The following is a 27,828-nucleotide window of genomic DNA, read 5'->3' on the forward strand; positions in this document are numbered from 1 at the left end:
CTCCGAGAGATAATGAATGGCAGTCACCACTTAAATTAAATGGCGGTCACCAGCTCATTTAGATGGCGGTCGTTAGCTAAATCTATATCAATTATCCATAGTGCCTACCGATGTTCGTTCACAATATTGGGATACTTTGTACTACGCGCAATTTTCTAAGGAAAATCATTCTATTTTTTTTTTAATAATTTACTTGTTCCTCAACAGGGTTGGCAAAAAAGTGGTCAATATGAGTATTGACCGGGCCGGTGGTCAATACTGGTTAAAACCGGTCAATACTGGTCAATAGTGGTCAATACTGGTTGATTGAAAATTGTTTGATCATTATAGTCTGTGTTGTTGGTTATTTTAAATGTTTCAGTGGTCATTATGGTAAATACTGTAATTCATAACATGCACTATCAGTGTATAATATACTTGCAAGTCATAATATTAAATAAATAATGTAAATGACTCAATTAAATAGGGGAAAATATAAAATTTTATTGTAAAAATTAAAAACTGCTTCGTGGCCGTATTACTTTGGCACTGACAACAGCATTGCAGTCTTTACATCTTGCTGTGGTCTTGTTGTTGTCCTCAACAATATCATAGAAATTCCAAAATATTTTGTTGAAACCATAGATAGTATGATGGGTGAAGTGTTTTCTATTTCTATTCAAATTCTTTAGTTTATCAAGAACTACCTATTGTTTCAAATCTTCATTTAATTGTTAAATAAACATTTTAGGGGGTGTATTGGTGATGTTTTCATAACAATAACATGTACACTGGTCCTCTCTTGTCCCAGAGTATGCTAATTAACACCTGTCAACTCTGTTTCCTGTGCTCAGGTACATCTCCTGCTCTGTACATTGCAACACATTATTTATCTACAGCATCTGTCACCCAATTCATATTAAATCACTGTGTTTATTTAATGTCCAGCTACCTGTTATTCTTAATCTGTCCAGGTACATGTATAAGCAGATCCTATTGTCCAGTTATGCTATATGTGACCCTCTTTTATAGTTCTGAAGATATTATGGTTACAGTTTCAGCAAACCAAATATATTAAACTTATGAAATTACATCTAATTATATTATGAAAATGATTGATAACCAATTGATCCATATATCATAATGAAAAGGCTTAATTTATCTTTGCAAAAAATATACAAAAATAGGAAAATGGACAGTTTAAATCTCAATTGACCAGTATTGACCACTTAGGGAGTATTGACCGGGACGGTTAAAACCGCTGGTTAAAACCGGTTTTAACCGCCCAACCCTGTTCCTCAAAGACCCATCATCTCACGTCTCTTTGACCCTTCCTGAGTATATGAACGACTAGACGTAAAGACCATCAATCTGTCACGACCCACTAGGGCCACCACGTGGTACTGCTACGGCTTCAAACAGAATGGGTGAAATCATAAGTCTAGAAAAGGAGAATCTTTACGATGAAAAGACGAAATGCAATATACCGAGCAGCCTCTATACATCAGTTAATTATATGTATGAAAAATTCAGATGACCTAAACAATACTTTCCGGTATCACAAACCCCTTCTTTAGTTGAGCTAAACAATACTTCTACGTATCCCAGAGCTCTTCTTTACATGGCATCGAATACCCCTTAGTACTCTCTACCCCAATCAATGGATACATTGTCCTTGTCACCCCTCCTAAAGTAGAAATCGGGAGTCAAAATCTGTCCAGACTATCCCAGGGTTCTTCTTTACAAGGCATCGAGTAGCCCTTAGTACCCTCTACCTCAATCAATGGATATAATATCATTGTCCCTATCACCCCTCAATTACTACAAATAGAGACTCGAAATCTGTAACGATCCCCGGCAGACACCTGGTGGTACCACTACAACCCCAAACTGAAAGTGGTAAATGATAGTCCTAGGGGTCCTCTACCTTGCCTTGATGTTCCTTCCGCCTTGTCTTCAAAGATTAATGCTGGAGAACCAGTCATAAAACCCCCTCTTTTATTAGAAGAAACGAAAAATGTCAAAGTTCAGGTGAGCTAAACAATACTTCCGGGTATCCCAGAACTCTTTTTTATATGGCGTCGAGTAGCCCATAGTACTCTCTACCTCATCCAATGGATACATTTTCCTTGTCACCCCTTTTAGAGTAGAAATGGGGAATCGAAATCTGTCCCGACCCCCGGGAGCCACCTGGTGGTACCACTACAGCCCCTAACTGAAAGTGGTGAATGATAGTTCTAGGGGTCCTCTACCTTGCCTTGATGTTCCTTTCGCCTTGTCTTCAAAGATTAATGCTGGAAGAGGAGTCCTAAAAACCCCTCTTTCATTTCGAGAAACGAAAAATGTCAAAATTCAGGTGAGCTAAACAATACTTTCGGGTATCCCAGAACTCTTTTTTATATGGCGTTGAGTAACCCATAGTACTCTCTACCTCATCCAATGGATACATTTTCCTTGTCACCCCTTTTAGAGTAGAAATGGGGAATCGAAATCTGTCCCGACCCCCGGGAGCCACCTGGTGGTACCTCTACAGCTCCAAACTGAAAGTGGTAAATGATAGTCCTAGGGGTCCTCTACCTTGGCTTGATGTTCCTTTCGCCTTGTCTTCAAAGATTAATGCTGGAAGAGGAGTTCTTCAATCCCCTCTTTCATTACGAGAAACGAAAAATGTCAAAGTTCAGGTGAGCTAAACAATACTTCCGGGTATCCCAGAACTCTTCTTTACATGGCGTCGAGTACCCCTTGTTACTCTCTACCACAATCAATGGACACATTGTCCTTGTCCCCCATTTTAGAGTAGAAATGGGGACTCGAAATCTGTCCCGACCCCCGGGAGGCACCTGGTGGTACCACTACAGTCCCAAACTGAAAGTGGTAAATGATAGTCCTAGGAGTCCTCTACCTTGCCTTGATGTTCCTTCCGCCTTGTCTTCACAGATTACAGCTCTAAAAGCAGTCATAAACCTCGTGTTACACGTTTTCTTACTAGGTTATGCGCAATGTCAAAATCAGGTGAGCTAATGCACAATTTTTTTATAAGAGTCACAGGATGGAGTTATTATTCACCAGATATTACAGAGAAAGTGTTTGTTTCATTATTTAATCCTGCTTCCTTACACCACTTGCTCAAAAGATTTCCTTTGTTGATTTCTTTTGTTACAAAGCAATGGTTATCACTCTTCAGGTGAGCTGATTTACAGAAAAGATTTTTTGAATGCAATATGATTTCAAATGGATTGGCACATGAAAATGGGATCAGTCTTGAGATAATAAAGCACCCCACATCATATAATTTTCCCTAGCATATCAATCTATTCATAGGTACTTAATGACTGATTTTAATATTCTGGTGAGCTAAATTATCAATGTGCACTTATACTTTCGTGCATGTAAGCTGAGAAATTGTTCAAAAAGATCAGAAAATGAAATGTGTGGTCAATTTTATTTCCTTTCATTACAAATTACTGATATAAATTCATTTCACCATTGGTGTACAATCTCTCAGGTGAGCTAAGTTGCCCATGAGTATTGCGATTGACATTTATTAATTCAAAACATTAATTAAATTAAAAATTTCCATTAAAATAGGTTTCAAATTAAATATTTTCCTATGGGTACTCTCAGTCCTTTGATGATTTTCCTTATTGGCTGCTGGTAGTTTATGCACTCTCCACATACTGTTCCTGTATGTATTATATCTACTGTACTGCCTGTATATTATATATATATATATATATATATATATATATATATATATATATATATATATATTTGTATGTGTATGTGAATTCAATGAGCCATATGGCTCACGGAAATAAAGAAACTGAAACCTGTGGTATTTTTGATAAATTTTTATATCTGAAAGAGTAAGAGGTGTTTTCATTGTGATAAGATTTTGAAGACAAAGAAGTGTTTCTTTATTTATGATTTAAATGTTACTAAGGCCACAGTCTTCATTCTCCTTGACGTTCGGCTTGGCATCTTTGACTACAATAATAAGGATTCGTATGAGCTGACATGATCTTTATAAATAAAACGTAAAACACGCCCCTGTATCTTTTCGATTTTCTTTGTCTCTGTTTCCCCACAAAAATGCCAAACCATTTAGACATATTAAGTGTGGTACACTTTAAATCTTCCTAGTCTGGACAATGGCTTTGTCTAAAATACTGTTTTTCTTATGCAATGGTACCACTTTTGCTACTTTCATTCTATAAAAGGTGAAGACAACGAACAACGATCAATCTCATAACTCCTACAAGCAATACAAAATAGATAGTTGGGCAAACACGGACCCCTGGACACACCAGAGTTGGGATCAGGTGCCTAGGAGGAGTAAGCATCCCCTGTCGACCGGTTACACCCGCCGTGAGTCATATATCCCGATCAGGCAAACGGAGTTATCCGTAGTCAAAATCAGTGTGCCAAGAACGGCTCAACAATCGGCATGAAACACGTCAGACAGCACTTAACCCAATGACAGGCTGCACTGACGAACCAGATCGTTATAACGACCATAGAACTTGCGAAATTCCGACTTCAGTCGAGACCGTTGAAACCCCTGTACCATCAACCTGTCTGCCAGCAGCTTACCTCGATTTAAAAACTGACTATACGCAGAACAAGCTCTTGCATATCGAATCAGTTGAGATATATAAACCATGTGCAGGTGATAATGGAATATTGCTACATAAATATGGGAAGCTGACGATGGAGAAGCTGAAATCATCCCGTTTGTCATACAGTTGAGTTGTCAGTTTGCTGTTAATTTTTACTTTCAATAAAATATCGAAGTATGAAGCAGAAGTGGAGGACTCTGTAGTGTCCTTTATTTCGAGCTCACAGGGATATATCAAATCGACACATGAATGAAAGTTATTATTGTTAATAGACAAAACGTCGTCGATATATCTAAATGTCGAATTGAAGGCCACAGCGAGAGATTTTTCTTCTCGCGTAGAAGTTATGAATAAATTCTGCTTCATATGAATAAAGAAACAGGTCAGCTAACAAAGGAGCACAATTCGTGCCCATGGGAATTTCCAACAGACTGTTGGAAGACCTGATCACCAAAGACCACGAAGATATTGTCAATGAGGAACTCTAGCATATTTTTTATTTCAACCTCAGAGTACTTGTGATTGGAATCAGTGGTGTTTAACAAAGTTTTTGAATGACTGATCACTAGATATGAATATTTTCGTTTTCCATTTTTGTTGAAAAAGCAACTGTCTATGATGTCAAAAAGTCTACTCTATAATTTATTGTGAGGAATGGTCGTGTATAATGTTGAAAAGTCATAGGTTTTAATATTATTGATTTGGGAAAAGTTCTGCGATTTCAAGTTTATTGACAGTTCTCTAGAATTTTTTAGAATCCACATTTGATTAACACCACTTCTGCCATATGTAGTCGCACAGTAAGTTTGAAGTTTCTCCTTCACAGCTGTTAATGTTTGTGAGGAGCAAAGATAGGGGCTTGGTAGAGCACTTACTGGATCCAGCAATTTATCTTTGTTTGTAATGGTTTTTATGTAGTTTAGGATCCAGTATAGGTACGATAAATCATATTCACTCGACCCATTGACTGGCATAATAAATGTGTCTAAAACTGAAGCATGGTTTTGAAGAATTTCATCTTAAATCTTTTGAAAGGGCAGTTGGAGTATAAGTACGGTTACCTAAAGTGGTATTAATGCCAAGTTCGATTAAAATAGTTGTAATAATGAGCCTTACAAAGACAATGTTACTAGCTTTGATATCTCTCTGGATAATTGCTTCTGTTTAGAATACCGTTTTTCTTATGCCATAGTACTACTTTCATTCTATCTGGATAATTACCCGTCTAGAATATTGTTTTTCTTATGCAATAGTACTACTTTCATTCTATCTGGATAATTACCCGTCTAGAATACTGTTTTTCTCATGCAATAGTACTACTAATGCTACTTTCATTCTGTCTGGATAATTACTTCTGTTTAAAATACTGTTTTTCTTATGCAATAGTACTACTTTCATTCTATCTGGATAATTACCTGTCTAGAATACTGTTTTTCTAATGCAATGGTACTTCTTGTGCTACTTTTATTTTATCTGGAAAGCTACAGTTTAAAAGAGAAAATTTTACAATAGATGCAAAAGGTTTAGGAACTTTCTTGTGTACAGTCTTTGCTGAAATTCCGTATTCCAAGTATACCCATGGCTTTCCGTACACTTAATTTACTAATGCATTTATTGATAAAACTTTTAACAGGTTCAAAAACGATATGAAACCCAGAATCATTCCACAACTCCTTTTCAAATACAATCTATTATTTACTAAGTTTTGAATTTATTCTTTATTGAGTTATAAATTAACTATATGAAATACTAACACAAGAGGTCAGGTTGCACAACATGACCCCTATCGTGACACATGCTCATTACCACGTCTAAATAGTATACATTATTGCTACCATGAGCTAGCGACTTATGCATGTACAACATCTGAAATTGAGATGAAATGTGTAATTTCTGGGAATGTATTCCTCCCAGATGTCATATTCTCACCTGATTATTTTATGCTGAATATCTTACGTAAATTACAAAATCTTTGTACCACGTAAAATACGCAATACGTATATTTCAAGGCAAACACTTGTGTGCGGGTATCACAGTCTTAGACAGCATCTAGTTTCTAAATGTAAATGATATATCTTTATTATCCATCTGCCAGTCTGGGGCCCATTTTACAAAACAACTTATGACAAAGTCGCAAGTCTTTTATTGTATTACACAGTTACTGCTTTGAGTAAACGAAGTAAAACCTTTCTGAGGCTTAATTTTCAACATTTAAAAAAAAAAATTGCATTTGGAGTGAAGGATCTTACAGTAAATTGGAAAATTCCAGTATGTAAAGTTGGTCATCAGTTCTTTTGTAAAACGTGCCCCCGAACTTCATTTCAATCCAGTCTTTGATCTTCAAGGTACTTTTCTTTATTAAATTCACCAAAACTTCTTTGGTTTATTGCCATGTATAGAAAAGCAGAACAATCTAAATATCTCGCATTTTAATTGCCATTTTTGTTGCTTTGACATTGCAGTAAAGCACCTTCAAATGTACAACCAGCTAGTTTGGTCCATCTTTGATATAATGCATAAAAAACCCAATAACAAACATCCATCAACTATTACAAGTCAGCATCATACCAAGCAAATAATTCTCCTCACAGGCACTGTCAAAGCAAACAATATTGTTCATTTTGATGAGAATCTGGCAGTGATATTCTGTTGCAGCACTGTAAAAAAACAAACAACTACAGAGCCGCCGCCTTCTTTCAAAGTGAATGAGAAAAATTCACTTCTGTCCGATTCACATTAATTATTTGTTGCATTTTCTTCGGTTTTTTTTAGGACAGCATGTTTTTAATACTTATATAGCAATATACTTAAAACATATATGATCATACCTGAATCCAGGTTACATAATTTCATAAGAAATGTACAGATGTCTAGTCTTAGTTTATAGACAGTTAAGTTCTTGATAGAGCTTCTGGTGTCCCAGTGCTAGAAATCGGGACATGATTATGGAACTTTGTGATTTGGTTCTAATACTATGGCCTTTCACTTGCTCCAATTGTGCTTGTCAGACTATCTCCGTAAATTAACTTTGTGAGAACAAAACAAAGGCCTCACTGTTTCTTTTCAATCAAAGCAAACAAACTTTCAATATGTTTAGCAACAAAGTCCACCATTGTGGCGTTTTTCCTCCGTGGAGTTTCTTCACAGACTGTTGATTCTGCTCTCTGGCTCGAGGTGCTGGGTTCCTCCCCTCTGTCCTCTGTAGTCTGTTTACACCCTGATTTGTCATCTGGTTCTTGGGAAGGTTCAGTTTTAGTTGAACTTGAGTCACTGCTACTCCTGACACTGCTATCAGAAGATTCTTTTTCAGACTCCTCTGCTGGTCTGTCTTTCGTCTGGTCTTCAGACTTGGCCAATTCTCCATCTTTCGTCTGGTCGCTGGATTTAACTGATTCTTCCGTCTTCTTCTCCTCACTCTGTTCATCTGCACTCACACGTCGCTTCTTTGATGGTGCCTCTGAAACATTTTATGATTAAAGTAAATACTTGTACACTGAAGAAGTAAATTCTACCGTAAACTACAGGATGGGGGCTTTATTCTTCACTGCTTCATATATGAACTTACAGTGAAAACTGCCTAATCCAACACCTGTCCAATCCGGTTCACCGGGCATTCCGACCCTTATTTTCAAATTTTTAGAAAAAATTGTTTCCCCAAGTGCATGTCGGATTAGACAGGTTTCTTTGTATATACATAAGTACAAAAGATGAAACTTGGGCATTAGTGAATTTTCTCTAAACCAATGTCTCAACACATAGTGCTATTATGATTAACCACGGTAAAAACACATTCGGTTCTGATTTTATTTTCCGGATTTCAGTTCCGTTTTGTTTACATTTTACAATATCCCATTTTGTTTGCTGCACGCACTATGATTGGTTTAATATATTCATCCATAATATTCTAACATAACATGGCGACACATGCAAAGAAATCGGAAGGGTGGGAACACTTTAATTTCCTAAGAAAGGGGGAGTCGAAAGTTTTTAACAAATCAATCAGTCTGCAAAATATTCTTTTTTAAAAATTTTATTATTTAAAATATTCAAGTGCGAATTTAATACGTTGGTAAGTGGTAGCACAGTGGTAGAACGTTCACTCATGACCGAAAGGTTGTGCATTCCAGCCCCACTCAAACCTGAAACATCTAAGCAATAGGTAGTGATTGCTCTCTTGCCAAACACTCGGCATTTAAAACTAAGAGTCACAGATCTTTTGGATACAACCTTAAAACAGAGGTACCGTGTCGCAGCAGGCGTTGGCATGTTTAAGAACCCTTACTACTACAACCCTAATGCCATGCATAGGTCTAGAGTACCTAACCTACAGCTTATAGTCAATTAAAAAAAAGCTTGAAAGCTTACGTTTGCCTGTTGTATTGCACATGTCTTTAAATAGCTATTACTCAATTTATTTTGTTGATTAAAATGCATTAGAAATTAACCTTTGCATTTGTACAGAGAAATAATTACTTCAGGGTCCTCATTACTCTTGAAATCATTAAGTTATTCTATTCTATCACACTGTGACAATATAAAAATCGAACTGAAAAAATTAAAATCAAGGCTTTTTTCCCCTGAACCAACTGGGAAAATGTTTGAACTGAGACAGTCCTACTTGCACATAAACAAGTTAGAGGTGCAATGATTCACCGTGATGCATGTCAGCCAAATAGATTCTTCATTCACAACTGAGCAACCTCAGTTTGGTGCATTATAAAAGAAGTCATCTATTCAATTCCTTTAACTATTCAATGGTGCCTCTGATTGGCTAGAAAACATCCAATCAACACTTAGATCACTAAAACAAACAAGATGGACACTTAGGTCACTAAAACAAACAAGATGGAGGAGCATGATGACAATCCAATGATCAAAGATCCTCTCAAGTCACTTGAATCCAAAGGGTGGGAGTATTTTGGTTTTAGATAGGTAGTAAACAATTAGAAACATGCGACATTTGTTTTGGATTATTTCCAATGATTTGCTGCTATCTTGTAATGAGTGACATTGAGTGGTTAAGACAACTTCTCGAGTCAAACTAGCATATCATGCATTAAGATTTGTATTTGTGATATCATATATCTAATTTCTACAAGTTTCTCCAAGTCTAAGTTACTTAACGCATCACGGTGAATTGTTGCACCTTGTTTTGTTTTGTTTTTTGGGTTTTTTTAAAATTTCTGATGATAATTGTGTTGTTGTTTTTTTTATTTCTGATGATGATTGTGATTGAAAATATATAATGTTGAATACAAATAATCGAATCGAAAATAACCGAATCGAATGGCTAAAATCGAAGTTTGTGAATCATTGCAGCTCTACTAGGTCACAGCAAATTCAATTTTAGTATAAAGCTAGTTGGATTTGAATGCACCACCCTACAAAGTGTACATAAAATGATGATACCTTGCTCTTTATCTTCCTTTTCACTTTGACCTTGGTCAGAACATGACCTTTTGAGGGGATGCTGGGTATGATGTTCCACTTCCTGCTGCTTTTGGTGGTCACGACAAACTTGAAGAATGTAATGGAGGCTTTCTTCCAGCAAAGGATTAAGTTTCTTTGGCGGTTGTACAGAGAATATCAAGAGCATAGCTCTTAAGTCCTGTAAAATTAATACAGTACACTCTATTATCAAAACCACGTCATGAAGAAAGCTGCAGGATATTGTATCATTCCCATTAAATGTCATTACTTCTTCAGTGGGAAGAAAATGTGGTGATTGATTTTTATTATGGTTTATTTCAAGACAAACATATACATACCCCATTCACCCTCTGACATATGCTAATCAGTTCTTTCTCATAACGGACATTTTCAATGGCTGCTTTTTCGGCTGTGACAGATGCCACAAGACTGTCCAATAGAGATCTCCCCTGGTCACTCAGAACCTGTTGATGAACCTTAAATTACAAGAACAAATGAAAGACAATGCTACAGATGTTCTGGATTGTTTAGTTCGGGGTTTTATGAAACACATCCCTAAGTGTTAATCTTATCATACCTAGATGAAGGTAGCTAGCATTGCAGAAGTAAATCACAACCCTCGCAAGTGGGTGATGAAATTTCCCCAGCAAATATTGCTACCTGTATCACCCATTAAAACAAGAAAGAAAGACATTTTATTGTTTATATTTTTATGTATTTTTAAAAAATATAAACTAGATTTCAGTACTAAAATATCATATCGTTGACCATTTCGTTACTTTGAACGGAACAGCCAAGCAACCTTTGACCTTGACAATGCTCCATATTTGGTAATGATTACGTGAAAAGGTGGTACTAAAAACCGGATTGAACTAATTTGCAACAAACATATATTCATTGTCCATTGTCAATTTCAAAAGAAATATAAGAGGAAAGATTCAGTGAATGCAAATATAACTAAATGGCTGGTTCCCATTTGCCCTCGGAATTCTTTTCCTTGCCCTCCTAAATCAACCAGATGAATTCATCTACAATATCTATATGTACAATAAGTGTCTAATTACCGTGCTTTATATATGTATATGTGTGTAATTAGAAAAATATACAGGTACAATAACATGTACAGCATAAAAAGCATAGTGATTTTTATTAATTAGGCCATTTTTACCTTTGGAAAGAAGTTACAGAAGAACTGGTAAATGTTGGGATTGTTCAGTGACAGCCTCTCGTCTAGTAACACTGAGTCCACATACTCAATAAAATAACTGCAGTTACATAGAATCCGGATACAAGATCTGTCAACCTGCAACAGTCAAAAATCACTGATCAACAACAATTCAGGACCATAGGAAGAAATCCACTCCCATTATCAACTGCAGCATAATTATACTGAAAACCAACCTTTTTATTCACCTATTACCTATGAGGAAATGACATGAATACCATTTGTGTGTGAGCCAACATTTACACATTGTGCATTCTTGTACATATGACAAAACTAATATTCTTTTTTTGAGGGGTGGGGGTGGGGGGTGGGGAGAGATAAAATAGTGCTCTAAAGTCTTGAGGATATTTCTAGCAAGCAAATAAAAGTTGATTTGTTGATCTACAGCTAACTTTATTTCAGTACATGTACATGTATCTCATCTCGTGTTAAAATTTGCAAAATAAAACTAAATACTGTTGTTAAATCAAATCACTTTGCCAGTTTAAAAATTTTGATCTAAGCTCTATTCAACAAGGGGGATGGGGTAGGGGTTGAGCATGGTTCTACCTCTTTTCCTGTCCCATCCTTTCTTAACCCCACTCCCATTTCTCTCTCCTCCATCTCCCTCCCTTTTCTCTCTCCTCCCCCTATTTCCCTCCCATTTCTCTCTCCTCTATCTCCCTCCCATTTCTCTCTCCTCCATCTTCCTCCCCTTTCTCTCTCCTCTATTTCCCTCCCATTTCTCTCTCCATCTCCCTCCCCTTTCTCTCTCCTCCCCTTAATTCGCTCCCATTTCTCTCCCTTCCACCCTCCCATTTCCCTCTTCTCCCTCTCCCTATCATTTCTCTCCCTTCCTCTATCTCCCTCCCATTTCTCTCTCCTCCCTCTCCCTAATTCCCTCCCATTTCTCTCTTCTCCCTCTCCCTAATTCCCTCCCATTTCTCTCTCCTCCCTCTCCCTAATTCCCTCCCATTTCTCTCTTCTCCCTCTCCCTAATTCCCTCCCATTTCTCTCTTCTCCCTAATTCCCTCCCATTTCTCTCTCCTCCCTCTCCCTAATTCCCTCCCATTTCTCTCTTCTCCCTCTCCCTAATTCCCTCCCATTTCTCTCTCCTCCCTCTCCCTAATTCCCTCCCATTTCTCTCTTCTCCCTTTTCCTAATTCCCTCCCATTCTCTCTTCTCCCTCTCCCTCCCATTTCTCTCTCTTCCCCCATCTCCCTCCCATTTTTCTTCCTTTCCCTATCCATCACCTCTTTTTCACCTTTCCCTTCTACCCCATCTGTTCCATATATAGTACCTCATTTCTTTCCAACTACATATGCCCACTAGCTTTTGTAGTAAATAAAAATCATAAAACAGTATTTTTGTATTGGAAGAATTTTTTTCCCCCAATATGGACTGAAAAATTAATAACCAAATAAGATTAAAAGAAACTTTGCCCAAGATTCTCAACATGTAAAACTGGAATATCTCATCTATAATATCATACCTCAGAATGATAGATTTCAAACCATAACTTTGCAAAATATGGGGAATGCAGCGGAACACCTTCAATGGCTACCATAGCACCTACAAAACATTGGAGTCTTGTTGATAAAAAAAAAATCAAATAGGCTATATCTGGTTACTTAAGAATAAGTAACAGTAATACAACACAATGTCAGTATGGGATTCAACAAATGTAAATCTAGGCTGTCCATACATACTCAGGTTTATGATGGGTTCTGAAAGACTCTGGTGATTAACAGCCACGCGGCAGATGAGATCCACTAACATATGATATGGGGTGAAGAACTCGGACAAGGCAGCATCATACATTTCGTCTACACCCTGAAAAATCAATACAACCACATCTATATATCATAACAACTTAAAGTGCACATGCATGTTTACATTTCCAGTGTTTTCGCTTTCCATATCTTTACCAATTGTAATGATAGCCATTTCCTCATGAATGCACTGAAGTTGTGAATATGTGTATGAATCTTGATACAGTACGTTTATTTTAATGGTTGAGAATTCCAACAAAAATGAAAATAGAATGTAAATATAATAAATTTCATTTTTTAAAAATACATGAGGGTATGAACTGCAATGCTTCACGCCAGAATGCTTTTCATAAAGCACTAACGTTAACGCACTTCATAAAGTATACTGGCGTAGAGCCTCACAGTTCCTGTCCTCATGTACATTCAAAAATGAAATTTCTTTCTTTAAAGGTTTTCCTTACATAAGCTAACATGAAAATAGACCAATTCAATATACAGTATTTCATTACTCTGTGATATTAATATTCTTCAAAGCTGACATTGTGTCACTTGACTTTCTATGAGACTTAGATGAAATATTTACATATTATTATGGGTCTATACAACAAGGACCATGCAAATCACACAATGATAATTGTCCTTACCTTCGTGGCTTCTATCTGACTAGAATGTAACATCATGTTAAACTGTGGCCTGGGTGGACGGATATTAGACTTTGGGCCAATAGGCTTCTGGCCTCGCCTCGGAAAATAGGGTCCAGGAGAGGACACTGAAATAAATAAGAAAAGTTGAACTTGCATGGAAATTCCAACACAGTACCTCATATTACATTGCCATGGAAATTCCAACAGTATCTTATATTACATTGCCATGGAAATTCCCACACAGTGTCTTATATTACATTGTCAAGGAAATACCCACACAGCAACGTATATCATATTGTCATGGAAATTCCCACACAGCATCGTATATCATATTGTCATAGAAATTCCCACACAGCACCTCATATTCTTTCATAACTGTATTGTTACCTGGTATGTTGCTTTCTTGGAAAGCTAGATGAACTTGGGTTAAAACAGGAACTATTGTATGAACACATTCACTCTGATAAGTAAGCACCATTTCACGTAAAACATCTGTAAATCAAAGAAAAACTTCATAAAAGCTGTCAAAGGAAAATATAATATCACTTAAAACGTCTGTAAATTCGAAAACTTCATAATAACCGTCACAGTGAGATACAATTTTCTGCTTTAAACTATTTCAAAATGCACATATCTTTGAGTTTCAGTTAATTTTGGATGTGACTTACCTATTGCACTGTTCCTAATCTCTGGAGGGGTGTAAGAGTTCAGGAGGGTGAGTAATTTCTTGGTGAAGTCCATCCTCTCTTTCCAGTTTTGCAAGACAGTGTTCATGTCATTAGAGGCTGAACCTGAAGTTCACAAAGACAGTGTTCATGTCATTAGAGGCTGAACCTGAAGTTCACAAAGACAGTGTTCATGTCATTAGAGGCTGAACCTGAAGTTCACAAAGAAGACTGTTCATGTCATTAGAGGCTGAACCTGAAGTTCACAAAGAAGACAGTGTTCATGTCATTAGAGGCTGAACCTGAAGTTAACAAAGCATACCTGTCCATGTTATTCATGTATAACCTAATCATTCTGTATACACACAAGTGTACTATCTATCATCTTCGCTAGCCAACGGTGACGACCCACAGAGTTTCTCTATTCAATAGAGAAACACCATGGATCGTCACCCTTGGCTAGTGAAGATGACTATCTATCTGCCAGGGTCATCAGAGGCTGAACCTGGATTTAACAAAGCAGACCTGTAAAACCTAATTATTCTGTCTACAGACAAGTGCATCATCTACCTGCTTTCAAAGATACCATCACCTGTGGTTCATACTTAATAGCAGTGAATTTGGATTCACACTAGATATGAGGTATCACGTGAAAATGGACAAGATCTATTCATCAGAATGATTCTGGGTTTCATATCCATGCAGAATTATACAGAATTGTTGACTTATATCACATGATGAGTAATTATCTCCTTTCTATCACACCTATTTGCTACATACCCTTCCGTTCGTGATAGTACCGGGCTACTTTGAGAACTGGTAGAAGGATCCCCAACAGTTCCACTATGTCTCCAGTCACATGACAAGCTGTGGCCTCATGATACATAGCATGTAGTGTGTTAAATGCCTACAAAACACAAAACTGATTTATACAATACAAATATAGTCATGCAATTGGAGCATACTAGTACGTTCAGTTTCTCGAAAATTCAAAATCTATAATAAAACTTTTTTTTAAATCAAGAGTTTTCTCAAGACCAAAAATCAGCACAATGATTAGCCAATTTTAGATTTTATACTAAGCAGATATAACCCTGTCTATTTGTATGAAGGTGGTAAAAACCCTGTAGTTTATTTACCTCCTAATCTGAAGAGTGCTAGATGTGAACCTTTTGACATAAAAAACAACTGTTATACAGAGTTATCTTTCTTGCAAAAATACACACTGTGATTGCAGACACATTTGGGTGCTGACTTAGCTAACAAAAATTTGGCGGTATGATACCAAACTGCTAAATTAAGCTAAAATTATCACCCACGGGAAAAACTTGCTATCCAATAGCACTTCAAGGTATCAAGAGTGAAATTTTACGGAGTATTTGTAATGGAACTAAGCTTTTACTTGGAGAGATCAGGAGTTTGAGAGAACAAGAGGTACTGTGAGCAATGCTCACTAAGAATACCCCCCCCCCCCCCCCCCCCCCAAAGATGTTGGTAATAGGTATAAACTACCTCTTTTCTGAGTGTAAAAAACAAATGGCATGACAAACCGAACCATATTGCTACTTCAATCTCCAGTGCACGTGACCTTTGGACCCCAAAATCGATAGGGAACATCTTCATCTCATGGGTAGTCCATATGTATGATAAGGTGACTGTAGGTGGAAAGGATAACGCTTTAGAGCCCGGAAACCATATTGCTACTTCGATGTCCAGTGTGCTTGACCTTTGACCTTTTGACCCCAAAATCGATAGGGAACATCTTCATCCCATGGGTAGTCCATATGTATGATATGGTGACTGTAGGTGGAAAGGATAACGCTTTAGAGCCCGGAAACCACATTGCTACTTCGATGTCCAGTGTGCTTGACCTTTGGACCCCAAAATCGATAGGGAACATCTTCATCCCATGGGTAGTCCATATGTATGATATGGTGACTATAGGTGGAAAGGATAACGCTTTAGAGCCCGAAAACCATATTGCTACTTCAATGTCCAGTGCGCTTGACCTTTGACCTTCTGACCCCAAAATCGATAGGGAACATCTTCATCCCATGGGTAGTCCATATATATGATATGGTGACGGTAGGTGGAAAGGATAACACTTTAGAGCCCGGAAACCATTGCGTCTACAGACGGACGGACGGACGGACGGACAGACAGACGGACAACCCGATTCCAGTATACCCCCCCACAACTTGTTGCGGGGGGTATAATGAGAGTAAATTTGTTTATTTACATGTATACATGGAAAATTCGGAACCACAAGATTACTTTTAGAGATCAAGAACCACCGAGTCACCTGAATAACCAATATATCACTTGCAAATCAAAATTTATAACTGAAAAATTCTATACATATACATGTATGTACAGTATTCCTGAATCCAATATTTTCCAACTTGTGGACAACATATCTGTATTCAGCAATAAACATAAACTGACACTCACCTCATGGTCATCTGCCGTCCCTTTAGCAATACACATACGATACTCACCTCATGGTCATCTGCCGTCCCTTTAGCAATACACATACGATACTCACCTCATGGTCATCTGCCGTCCCTTTAGCAATACACATACGATACTCACCTCATGGTCATCTGCCGTCCCTTTAGCGATACACATAAACCAATACTCACCTCAATGGTCATCTGCTGTCCCTTCTGACAGCAATGCACATAAACCGATACTCACCTCAGTGGTCATTTGCAGTCCCTTGTGATATAACAGCAGTAATCGGTCATCTTGATTGTCAATTAAAATTTTCAGTGCACTGAAATTCAAAATTAAAACATGACTGTGTGCACATCTACCAAAGATTTTCTTCCAATGTTAAGCTGAAAGTCTCAACACTAGGCAAAATATCTTGATTTGTACTTGATAATTTAATACCTGTTTTTCAATTGACAGAATTTACACCATTCTCCCATAAATGGCCTCTTACAACAGGTGTGACTTTAGGTTTTGATTACAAAATACGCTGGTAAGGGGACATTCTCAAATTACAAGTCAGTACACAAAATAGCAAATGTTGTAAAATTTCAAAATCACAAGGCAGTAATTGCATTGTACCTAATAAGGGTCTGCCAACCGGAACGGGCATCCAAGAAATCCAGATACAGGCGGATAGTGGTCCGCTTAAAATGGTTGACTGCCTGGATTTCTTCCTCTGAGCTGTCAGGGTACTTCGTGGCCATGAGCTTCATCATCTTGAACAACTCTTCCACTGCCTTTAAAGGTTTAATTTTAACTGTCAGACATTTTAAAAAGACTGATTCAAAATGATAAAATGTTCCGTACATGCGTCTCTTGGAAGATCATGCACAACAACGTCTCTCATTTGATCCATCACGGCTACTCGATACATAAAATGCTTACATTAGAAGTAATTATCTTTTGTTACCTGTGGCTTATTTAGAAAGTGTTTATAATCAAAGCTTAATTAGATGATACCATAATTAGAGGATGGTATAAGTATAGCACATCTACAGTGATAGCACACTACAAATTGTGATACTTCTTGAATTCATTAAAATAATTACATATAAAATTTGTCTTAAATCTACAGGTACATAAAGTACATGTCTAATTAACAACCACTTCAGTAAAAGTGTATCTATAATGCTACATTTGAAATCCACTTTACCGCTGTATACTGTGCTGGGTGACAGGAAATGTTCTTAAAGGCCCATTGGATGTTTTGGTGCTGAGCAAGCTGTCGTGTAAATGTACGAGACTGGTGACAACACATTCGCAGCAAACCATAATAAGACGGCAGCATAATGCGATTAAACATTACCACATCTTGGTCATCATGATCCGCTCTGTGTTTGAAATTTGAAATGCATGCTTTTATTCCACATTTGCATAATGTCACGACGAATCTGTGCAATCATAGTAACACTTCCAATATCTACATCTAACTGCAATATCATTCAAATTCAATTTGTTTAAAAAAGCAATACTGAAACACATGTAGCAACTCTTTTAAATCTTAAAGGAAATACAATTAAGCATGCATTGAAGTTTTTTATGAAATTTCCTGACATACATTATTCAGAATTGATATTGGCCAATTTACAGGACAATAATTAAAATATCTTTTCTAAAAAAAATTTTACTTACAGAATGTAATTGTATGCAATTTGTTTACATACACTGGCGTTGCTCACGATGGATTTGATATTCTCCGGACAATCTAAGCACACTTGATACCAGAAAAACAAAAGTGCCTGCAATTCACAAAATAAACCAGTATGCAGAAAATGGGAAAACTATGAATTTCTAAACACTTCATTAACCTTTCTTTCTGTAAAAACTACCTCAGTAACATATGCATACATGCACATGTATATACAGTAGGTATTCACTTTCCCACAAAACAAAGCATCTTCCTATACATGTACAATGTAAGTAACATATCAAATATGTCAATCCACTAGTTGTCGTTTTTCAGTTTCTCTTTACCTGTTTGTTGTGATGCATGGAGATCTGGGGCTCACAGAGCTTGGGTTGAAATAAATTCCACAGGTCCAGGAAGTACTTATTGAACTAATAAACAGAAATACATGAAAATTAGCATGTTCATCAATACCATTTGTGTATCTAACAATCTTCTGTGATCCAGCATCTATGCATGTCATCTATTAAGTATATTCCTATGATCCATTTATCTTCTTTTTTTTTGTGACCAATGTTTGCTAGTATGCAAAATAAAATAAGCCCAAAATATATTCAGTAGAAATAACATACATGTATCAAATTTTTCAAACAGAAATACACCCTATATTCTTTCTCCTTACTTCTCACCTATCTGGTCAACTATGTAGATTTAAGCATTAATTAAGCTGGCAATCCGTGGATTGCATGTTTATTTCTCCATGGGTTTTCATTTCACCCTTCATTATAATCTTACACTGAAATTGCAATTTTTTGCTATACAGTATGAAGGAAAAATTTTTAATTTCCACTTCATAAAGTTATTACACACAAACAAGTATCCTAAAAAAAAAATTATGACAATTTTGATTGGTGTGCCATTCTTCCTTAAATGTATTCAAAGACAAACACTCTGTTAAAACCATTGCATAAATGATTAATCAGTCCTATATTCTCCAGCAACCTACACACATGTATTGGTTAAGATTTTGTGAAACTAAATTCAGTGTACTTAATGTTTATTGATGCTCACCATTAATTTTTCTGTTTTCGAGATTAAACAGAAAGTCAACACAGCAAAGTAGCTAATCAGTTTTGTGGTCCCATGATTCTGAGCATCTGCAACGAGATCAAATTCTTCATTATCAAGATAAAATATTTCTAATTTCTATAAATTTACACAAAATATAGCACAATTAAACAACTCAAGAACAGCTGCCTGTGTTACGTGTCATAATAACAGAATTACCTGCGTAAAGTCTGGCACGGACCAACAGACTCAGCAGATGTTCATAGATCTGAAATAAAAATCCAATGGCAAACTCTTACTGCAAAAGCGTGAAAAAAATGTCTGGGTACTGTAAATGTTCATCTTGCCAATTTTTTTATTATTTTGTGCAATAAAATAAATGAAGCACTTCACATTAATAGACCCCCCCCCCCCCCCCCCCCCTAAAATGTATTGTGACAACAACTACATGTTTTGGGTCAATCTATGTAGAAAAAACATACATAAGATGGGAAAGTGGAAATGCAAAGCCTACTACACATCACAACAAACCTAGAAATCCTATCTGTTTATACCTTACCTATGATGCCTACACATCACAAAAAACCTAGAAATCCTATCTGTTTATACCTTACCTATGATGCCTACACATCACAAAAAACCTTGAAATTCTATTTATTTACCTGATGAAGGACAATAATAGCCTCTGTGGACATCTGAAATATATAGAAACCATACAATGAACAAATACTGGTCATTATCTCTCATGCATGTACATGTTATTCATTAACTTTCTAATTAAGTATCTATGTAGTAGCAAGGATAAACAAATAGATTTTGGAAGTAATTGCCTAAGGACAAGTAGAAATGTCCTACCTTAAATTAAGACATATATAAAACTATTTGAAATTGTTCATCTTGCATTTTATTAAATCAGTTCATTCATATCTATTTCTGTTTGCTTATTGTAATAAAGCCACGACCAAGTTTCCTCTGATGAATTATTATCACGTTCAGGGTCCTTTTCTCCCCACTATACATCACAAACTTGTCCATGTTTGAATTCATCAATGCACTGCACATTCACCTTGACAATGCGTGCAAGTAGATTCAACAATTTGCACTCGATTTTTAACTTCGCCATACATTGAATTGTTTTAGTGATCCATGTGATTTTCAACTTCGCCATACATTGAATTGTTTTAGTGATCCATGTGATTTTTAACTTCGCCATACATTGAATTGTTTTAGTGATCCATGTGATTTCTCACTAGTGAGGTGTATGTATTTTCATTAAGTTGCCGGATGAATGTTGACATACTTTCAGTTTGATTATCAACACTGTCAACACATTTACTTTTAATTTCATTATCTTATATTTCTATTTATTTTAAAACTTCACTTGCCCACAGACAAGTTTGTCTTGTAATTTTACCTGTATGACTCTTACAATATGGTTGTCCCGTGCATCGGGCAGTGCTATTTGTCTACCCCTGATTAGTGTAGCATGGACTACTGCATCAGGCAGTGCTATTTGTCTAAACCTGATTAGTGTAGCATGGACTAATGCATCGGGCAGTGTTATTTGTCTACCCCTGATAAGTGTAGCATGAACTAATTGCTTAAACTGCTATGAAATGTTTACACAATCCTGTATACACATTCACATACAGTGTCTCCAGGAATGGACAATAAACCCATTCACTGGTTTTTTGGGTTTTTTTGGGTTTTTTTTAAAACCATAATTGTTTAAAAATGTTTTGTTCTTGCTATTTGTGCAAAACATCCCACATTTCAATTCAATGATAAACATACTGTCATTTCTTTATGAGGACTAAGGAGGTTCCTGGTTTGTCTGAAAGTGTTTCTGAAGTGAGTGCTGGGCACAAGAGAGGTCAGCAGACAGGCTGCGGCACTCCTGACCCGGGCGTTGTTATTGGCCAGTAGATAAGGCTCCACCCAGATGTCCATCTGACTCAGAACCCATTGACTGGCCAGTCGGTTCCTGGTCACTTGAGCAGCCATCCACTCCAAACATGGCTGTGGGCAGCACTTCGTAAGCTGAAGACAAGTTTTATGAGTTCTCTTATTAAACAAAAAATCAATCTAAATCATGGTCGAGGAGAAAATGTCCTTTTATACACATGTAATAGCCAAATTATCTAATTTCATTTATTTTCACATCCATTTAAAAAAGAAAGTTCAACAGTTTTGATCTTTTCTTTCAGAGTTTTATGTCAATCCATGACAAAAATCTACAGCAAACAGAACAGAATGGAGCTGTCCCAGTAACCAGTCATTTTAAACACCATTTCTTCGGTTTATTTACCTCCCAGAACTTTTGTAGAACATACTGGGTGAAAGGTGGAAGGCCTGGAGGTCCCGCCCCAAACTCCACCAACATGGACATCAGTTTGAAAAATGGCTGGGAATGCTGTTAATTGAGAATAAGGATTATTTCATTATACATGTTATAGATGATTGTTTGAATGAATAACATCCTCAGATTTACAGACCACTACAAAATTTGAAGAAAATTGAAATTTTCTAGTTTCGACAAGCATTTTGTACATATAGGAATACATGCCCCTTACCAGTCCCATGTCCCATTTTTTGTATAATATTTTGTGTGCAGTTCCAAGTCAATTTATTTGCATAATATTTTGTGTGCAGTTCCAAGTCAATTTATTTGCATAATATTTTGCATAAATAATCTTACATTAAGAAATAGGAAAACAGAATTTGTTATGTCTATACATATTGTTGCAACTACCTCTGGTGTTGAAATGTCCATTATATCACTTTTTGGATACAAATTGGGACAGAGAATTCACACAATAAAAAAGAATGTGTCAAATTTTAGATTCCCGTGATAAAGTACTGTATAGTGGAAAAAATTCAGGAATGTAAAAATCACTCAGCTGTACACATATGGTAGTAAGCCGTATACCAAAGTTTACCTCCCTAAATCAAAGCATAATGAAAAGAAGTCCAGAAAGCTAAGTTGTGACAGACGGACTGACAGACAGAGTACAAACTGATAGTCCCCTTTGGTTCCACCAGATAAGAACTAGTTACTAGTAAAAGAGCGTTACTTTTCAAACAATTACACTAGCTTTCTCTTCACTTTAACATTATCAAAGCAATCAATATTAGCTGTCATTTTGGTGTAGAATTGTCATTTACAGTGTACTATTCAATGACAGATATAAACTTTTGTTATGAATATTTATGTTAGAAAATCTATTTTTAGGCTCTGAATAAAGCAAAATTACATTATTGTCTTCCCATACAAAAGTTTATTTTTATATAATGCTATCTATTCAATAGAAACAAAATCTTTATTTTGATAAAATCTTAAACTTAGTTTTAGAGTTTCAACTTGCTTACCTCAAAATTTAACTTCTTGATCGCATTAAAAACCATTTGAACCAACTGGAAAAAAAATACAGAACAAGATACAGGAATATGATGACACCCTCGATAAATATGATTCGGTTGGATTTGGATTAGTAAACAGAACGAAGCGGATTTTCTACATCAGATTAAAAAACAACCAAATACATACAGCGATGGCTAACTGCTCATTCCATCGACTAAGACTGAACAACAGGTTACAAGTTTGACGAATATTGATGCTGTCTCGGATCTGATTAAACAGGAATGGAAAGCCCTTCCCCCCTATGATTGCAGTGTAATCTTTATCAGAGACGTGCAACTGGTTGTTCTCTCCGCGAGATTTTTCCACCAGAATGGCAATTAACGTCACCATTTTCTCCAGCGACATGGGCTTGTAAGTTTCTTCTGTGATGGTGATGACCTCCTCCTCTTCATCATCAGACGGAATCTCCACCTGGAGGAGGTAATAAAGATGTACTTCATCATTTGATACATATACTAAACATTCATGATGCTTGTCATCTTCTGAGTAAAATAGGTCTTGACTGTACAAACATGCAACTTCGATTACCTTATTCCAATAGACTCAACCCCTCCCACCCCATCCCACCTCTTTGTAATTTCAATGTACATTTACCCAGTATTTTGCTCCATAAGAGTCATTTGCAAAGTTTCTTTACATTTACAAGTGTATATCAAAAATGAATGTCACAATTCACTGTATGTTAATAATTACATAGGTCTCTGCTTGTTTCTGTCCCAGATAGAAGTTGACCATTGTAGATATCGCATTCACATTAATCAAGAAGAAACTCTCCTCATCTCCCATCTTGGCAAACTCTAGCAGGAAGGCGAAATACTCTGTTAGAAATTTGCTGTGGGGTCGCACACCGTGATCCAACTAGTAAAGAATCAAAAGTAACAAATCAAATTCCACATCAGTTTGGCTGGTGACCACGAACTACTTCACAAATTCAAATGTTTTAAGTGCTACAAAGATCTTTCTTGAAGTGGACTTATGGAACAATTGCATGGGTTTACTAATCTTAGTAGTGGAGCAGAAGGTGGGACTTACTATAGACAACATCTAGGAACTATTGCATGGGTTTACTAATCTTAGTAGTGGAGCAGAAGGTGGGACTTATGGAACAATTGCATGGGTTTACTAATCTTAGTAGTGGAGCAGAAGGTGGGACTTATGGAACAATTGCATGGGTTTACTAATCTTAGTAGTGGAGCAGAAGGTGGGACTTATGGAACAATTGCATGGGTTTACTAATCTTAGTAGTGGAGCAGAAGGTGGGACTTACTAGACAACATCTAGGAACAATTGCATGGGTTTACTAATCTTAGTAGTGGAGCAGAAGGTGGGACTTATGGAACAATTGCATGGGTTTACTAATCTTAGTAGTGGAGCAGAAGGTGGGACTTACTAGACAACATCTAGGAACAATTGCATGGGTTTACTAATCTTAGTAGTGGAGCAGAAGGTGGGACTTATGGAACAATTGCATGGGTTTACTAATCTTAGTAGTGGAGCAGAAGGTGGGACTTACTATAGACAACATCTAGGAACTATTGCATGGGTTTACTAATCTTAGTAGTGGAACAGAAGGTGGGACTTATGGAACAATCGCATGGGTTTACTAATCTTAGTAGTGGAACAGAAGGTGGGACTTATGGAACAATTGCATGGGTTTACTAATCTTAGTAGTGGAACAGAAGGTGGGACTTATGGAACTATTGCATGGGTTTACTAATCTTAGTAGTGGAGCAGAAGGTGGGACTTACTATAGACAACATCTTTTTTATGAACCTTGTCACACAAGATTTACTTCCCAGTTCTGAAACATCGATTTCACCATCTTCACTGAAATATTAAAATACCCCGTTAGAAAAACATTGCCTAAGTAAATGTACATGAATGAAATTTCTGAAGAAAAAAAAGTTTCATGTTATAGCAAATTCGGCATGCAGCTATATTTCAGAAAACGTTTCTTCCAAGCCTTCTACATATACCAAGTAGTCTCATGTAGAGTATATACATTTATATGTATTCATCTGCATGTAAATGTGCATGCACAATTTCTGTACAACATTCACCACACACTCCATGTTAAAGGTTTTCAATATCACTCTTCAGTCACTGACTTTTAAATTATATACACACGAAAAAAAAATCACAAAAAACAATGCCTGAATTGTGTATCATTATAAAGCCTGTGAAAATTATGGGTGCTATGATGAATGGCTATGTCACAACTGCCCCTTGAGTTTAGTAGATACGACTGGTATATACCTTTCAATTAGTGGCTGAAGATACAATTCAACATGAGCTGGTTTAAGTTGTGATATAACATGTATTAGCAACCGCTGGAACATCTGAAAATACAAACACAACATTACCGTAATCATCAACATTGTCTATTTAATTAATCAATACAATACTGTACACATGTATATCACAAGAAAACCTAAAGGGGAATCATGTAATTCCATAATGTCAATGATGCATAATATATCGAAATATTATTTCCCCAGTTATCACATTTTTTATGATGCCTATGTATTAACCTGCCGAACATCTGAATGGAAATTTGTATTAACCTGCTGAACATCTGAACGGAAATTTGTATTAACCTGCCGAACATCTGAATGAAAATTTGTATTAACCTGCCAAACATCTGAATGGAAATTTGTATTAACCTGCCAAACATCTGAATGGAAATTTGTATTAACCTGCCGAACATCTGAATGGAAATTTGTATTAACCTGCCTGAACATTCGATTGGAAATTTGTACTAACCTGTCTGACCATCTGATTGGGACACTTTATGAGGATTTGCTGTGGCCACCAATCACTTTCTGCCATGTGATCCAAGAACCACTGAAAATCAAGAAGGATCATTGTTTACTATCACTAGATGTTTGTGATATACATGTATAATGATTGAACTATTCATTGTTTACTATCACTAGATGTTTGCGATATTATAGGATTAAACATTCTTTTTGAAGAATTTATTGATGTGTAAGCTCCGGACATTTTACTCACAAACTGAATAAAAGTGCAAAGCACTTTTATGTTAAGTTTGTGAGTAAAATGTTCGGAGTTTACACATCGATAAATTCTTCAAAAAGAATGTTTGATTCTTATAATTCCAATTGATTTATTAACAATTTCAAAAATTTGAATAGTTTCCCCGCATTATGTTATTTATTTTCAGGCGTGTATGAATACATCGCGTTTTCGGATTTATTGATGTATAAACTCTTGTTCAGCTTTATTTTTGTCAAATCAAAACAATTGTAATAAATATCATTGGAATTATACATGTATAATGATTGAACTATTCATTGTTTACTATCACTAGATGTGTTTGTGATTTATAAATGCCCCTAAACATTAACCTACTGTGGCCCCACAATATAATCACATTCAGCTGTGACTCCTAGATATGACCACATCCTACTTTGTCAAGGTTATTCTTGTCAAACAGGTTTAATAACTTGACTACATATGAAGTCTGTATCTTGTACAGTTCAAATGTTCTGGCCTCGGTTAAAACTATTCTGCATTAAACAATTTATGTAGCACACATTCCTCCGAAGAATTCAGATCAACATAAGCGATATCCATACCTCACAAGCAGCAGGACACGAGTTGAACTGCTTTGTGAGAAGTTCAATCCACTGTAGCATGGTGGGCTGAAAGAGAAAAGATTGGTCATATACAACATACTGCTGCAACAATCAGACTAAGCCAAATCCAATGATTATACATGTAACAATCACATGATAATTGACCATTGTTTCAACACACTTCTAATCACATAATCAAAGGCTCCAGTCTACAGAGTACCATTCCCACTCACCGAGTACCATTCCCACTCACCGAGTACCATTCCCCATCACAGAGTACCATTCCCCATCACAGAGTACCATTCCCACTCACCGAGTACCATTCCCACTCACAGAGTACCATTCCCACTCACAAAGTGGACATCCACTCACAGAGTACCATTCCCCATCACAGAGTACCATTCCCACTCACAGAGTACCATTCCCCATCACAGAGTGGACATCCACTCACAGAGTACCATTCTCACTCACAGTGACATCCACTCACAGAGTACCATTCCCCATCACAGAGTACCATTCCCCATCACAGAGTACCATTCCCACTCACAGAGTACCATTCCCCATCACAGAGTGGACATCCACTCACAGAGTACCATTCTCACTCACAGTGACATCCACTCACAGAGTACCATTCCCACTCACCGAGTACCATTCCCACTCACCGAGTACCATTCCCACTCACCGAGTACCATTCCCACTCACAGAGTACCATTCCCACTCACAGAGTGGATATCCACTCACCGAGTACCATTCCCACTCACAGAGTGCCATTCCCCATCACAGAGTGGACATCTATTCACCGAGTATTATATGTTTTTATGTGTCCATTGGGATGCACATCTATTGCAATCATGCATCCTGAGCAAATTCAAGGCATAATTTACACAGGACGCATGCCAAAGTGAATCACTGTATATCCCCTTAACTCTATTGGCTGGGGTTGTTGTAACATAATGCCCCCTTACCTTTTCTTTGGAATGGATCAGAGTTTCCAATACAAACGAGGTGCTGAGCTGGGCAGCTTTCAGGGACACCTGAGTTTCTGGGTCCTTCGGTAGAGTAGTGGGAATATAACCACAAACCTGCCACATGAACCTACAAGAACCAAACTCCCTAAAGTATTCATTTGAAAGAACAAAGTCTGTGTCACTTTTTAAAATTTTCACTTTCCCCCCATTCCTTACATACATGATGGTCTCTTTCAATTGTAATATTTTTAAATGGAATTCTACAATACATGCATCTCAAAGCAAAAAAAACCCCAAACTATTGCTGATACTACAAAATGTGAATTCTCACGAATA

General features: G+C 36.8%; 1 protein-coding gene across 11 annotated transcripts in view; it reads right to left on the reverse strand.

Annotated features, from left to right (window-relative positions):
- Window positions 1-7,014: 7,014 nt before the first annotated feature.
- Window positions 7,015-27,828, reverse strand: part of LOC125650705 (ubiquitin carboxyl-terminal hydrolase 34-like) — a 67,588-nt gene continuing 46,774 nt past the window's right edge. For 7 of the 11 annotated variants that reach the window (XM_056166661.1, XM_056166660.1, XM_056166658.1 and 4 more), the window contains 28 exons: window positions 27,490-27,619; window positions 26,525-26,590; window positions 25,689-25,769; window positions 25,182-25,264; window positions 24,674-24,752; window positions 23,619-23,783; window positions 23,052-23,336; window positions 22,874-22,918; window positions 21,813-21,917; window positions 21,299-21,544; window positions 20,167-20,199; window positions 19,724-19,772; window positions 19,508-19,593; window positions 18,784-18,867; window positions 18,442-18,548; window positions 17,963-18,140; window positions 17,389-17,546; window positions 17,011-17,089; window positions 15,094-15,220; window positions 14,317-14,439; window positions 14,036-14,140; window positions 13,649-13,773; window positions 12,942-13,065; window positions 12,725-12,804; window positions 11,197-11,331; window positions 10,367-10,504; window positions 10,008-10,206; window positions 7,015-8,055 (listed from right to left, as the gene is read on the reverse strand). In XM_056166661.1, the coding sequence (XP_056022636.1) occupies window positions 7,649-8,055; window positions 10,008-10,206; window positions 10,367-10,504; window positions 11,197-11,331; window positions 12,725-12,804; window positions 12,942-13,065; window positions 13,649-13,773; window positions 14,036-14,140; window positions 14,317-14,439; window positions 15,094-15,220; window positions 17,011-17,089; window positions 17,389-17,546; window positions 17,963-18,140; window positions 18,442-18,548; window positions 18,784-18,867; window positions 19,508-19,593; window positions 19,724-19,772; window positions 20,167-20,199; window positions 21,299-21,544; window positions 21,813-21,917; window positions 22,874-22,918; window positions 23,052-23,336; window positions 23,619-23,783; window positions 24,674-24,752; window positions 25,182-25,264; window positions 25,689-25,769; window positions 26,525-26,590; window positions 27,490-27,619 (3,622 nt within the window). In that variant the 3' untranslated portion in view covers window positions 7,015-7,648. Of the gene's footprint in view, window positions 8,056-10,007; window positions 10,207-10,365; window positions 10,505-10,605; window positions 10,689-11,196; window positions 11,332-12,724; window positions 12,805-12,941; window positions 13,066-13,648; window positions 13,774-14,035; window positions 14,141-14,316; window positions 14,440-14,541; window positions 14,616-15,093; window positions 15,221-16,289; window positions 16,906-16,955; window positions 17,090-17,388; window positions 17,547-17,962; window positions 18,141-18,441; window positions 18,549-18,783; window positions 18,868-19,507; window positions 19,594-19,723; window positions 19,773-20,166; window positions 20,200-21,298; window positions 21,545-21,812; window positions 21,918-22,873; window positions 22,919-23,051; window positions 23,337-23,618; window positions 23,784-24,673; window positions 24,753-25,181; window positions 25,265-25,688; window positions 25,770-26,524; window positions 26,591-27,489; window positions 27,620-27,828 lie in introns of those variants that run through there. The other 4 variants (XM_056166659.1, XM_056166662.1, XM_056166665.1 and 1 more) reach the window with 4 other exon arrangements.

Source organism: Ostrea edulis, chromosome 5 (genome assembly GCF_947568905.1).
Source record: "Ostrea edulis chromosome 5, xbOstEdul1.1, whole genome shotgun sequence".
NCBI classification, from domain to species: domain Eukaryota; kingdom Metazoa; phylum Mollusca; class Bivalvia; order Ostreida; family Ostreidae; genus Ostrea; species Ostrea edulis.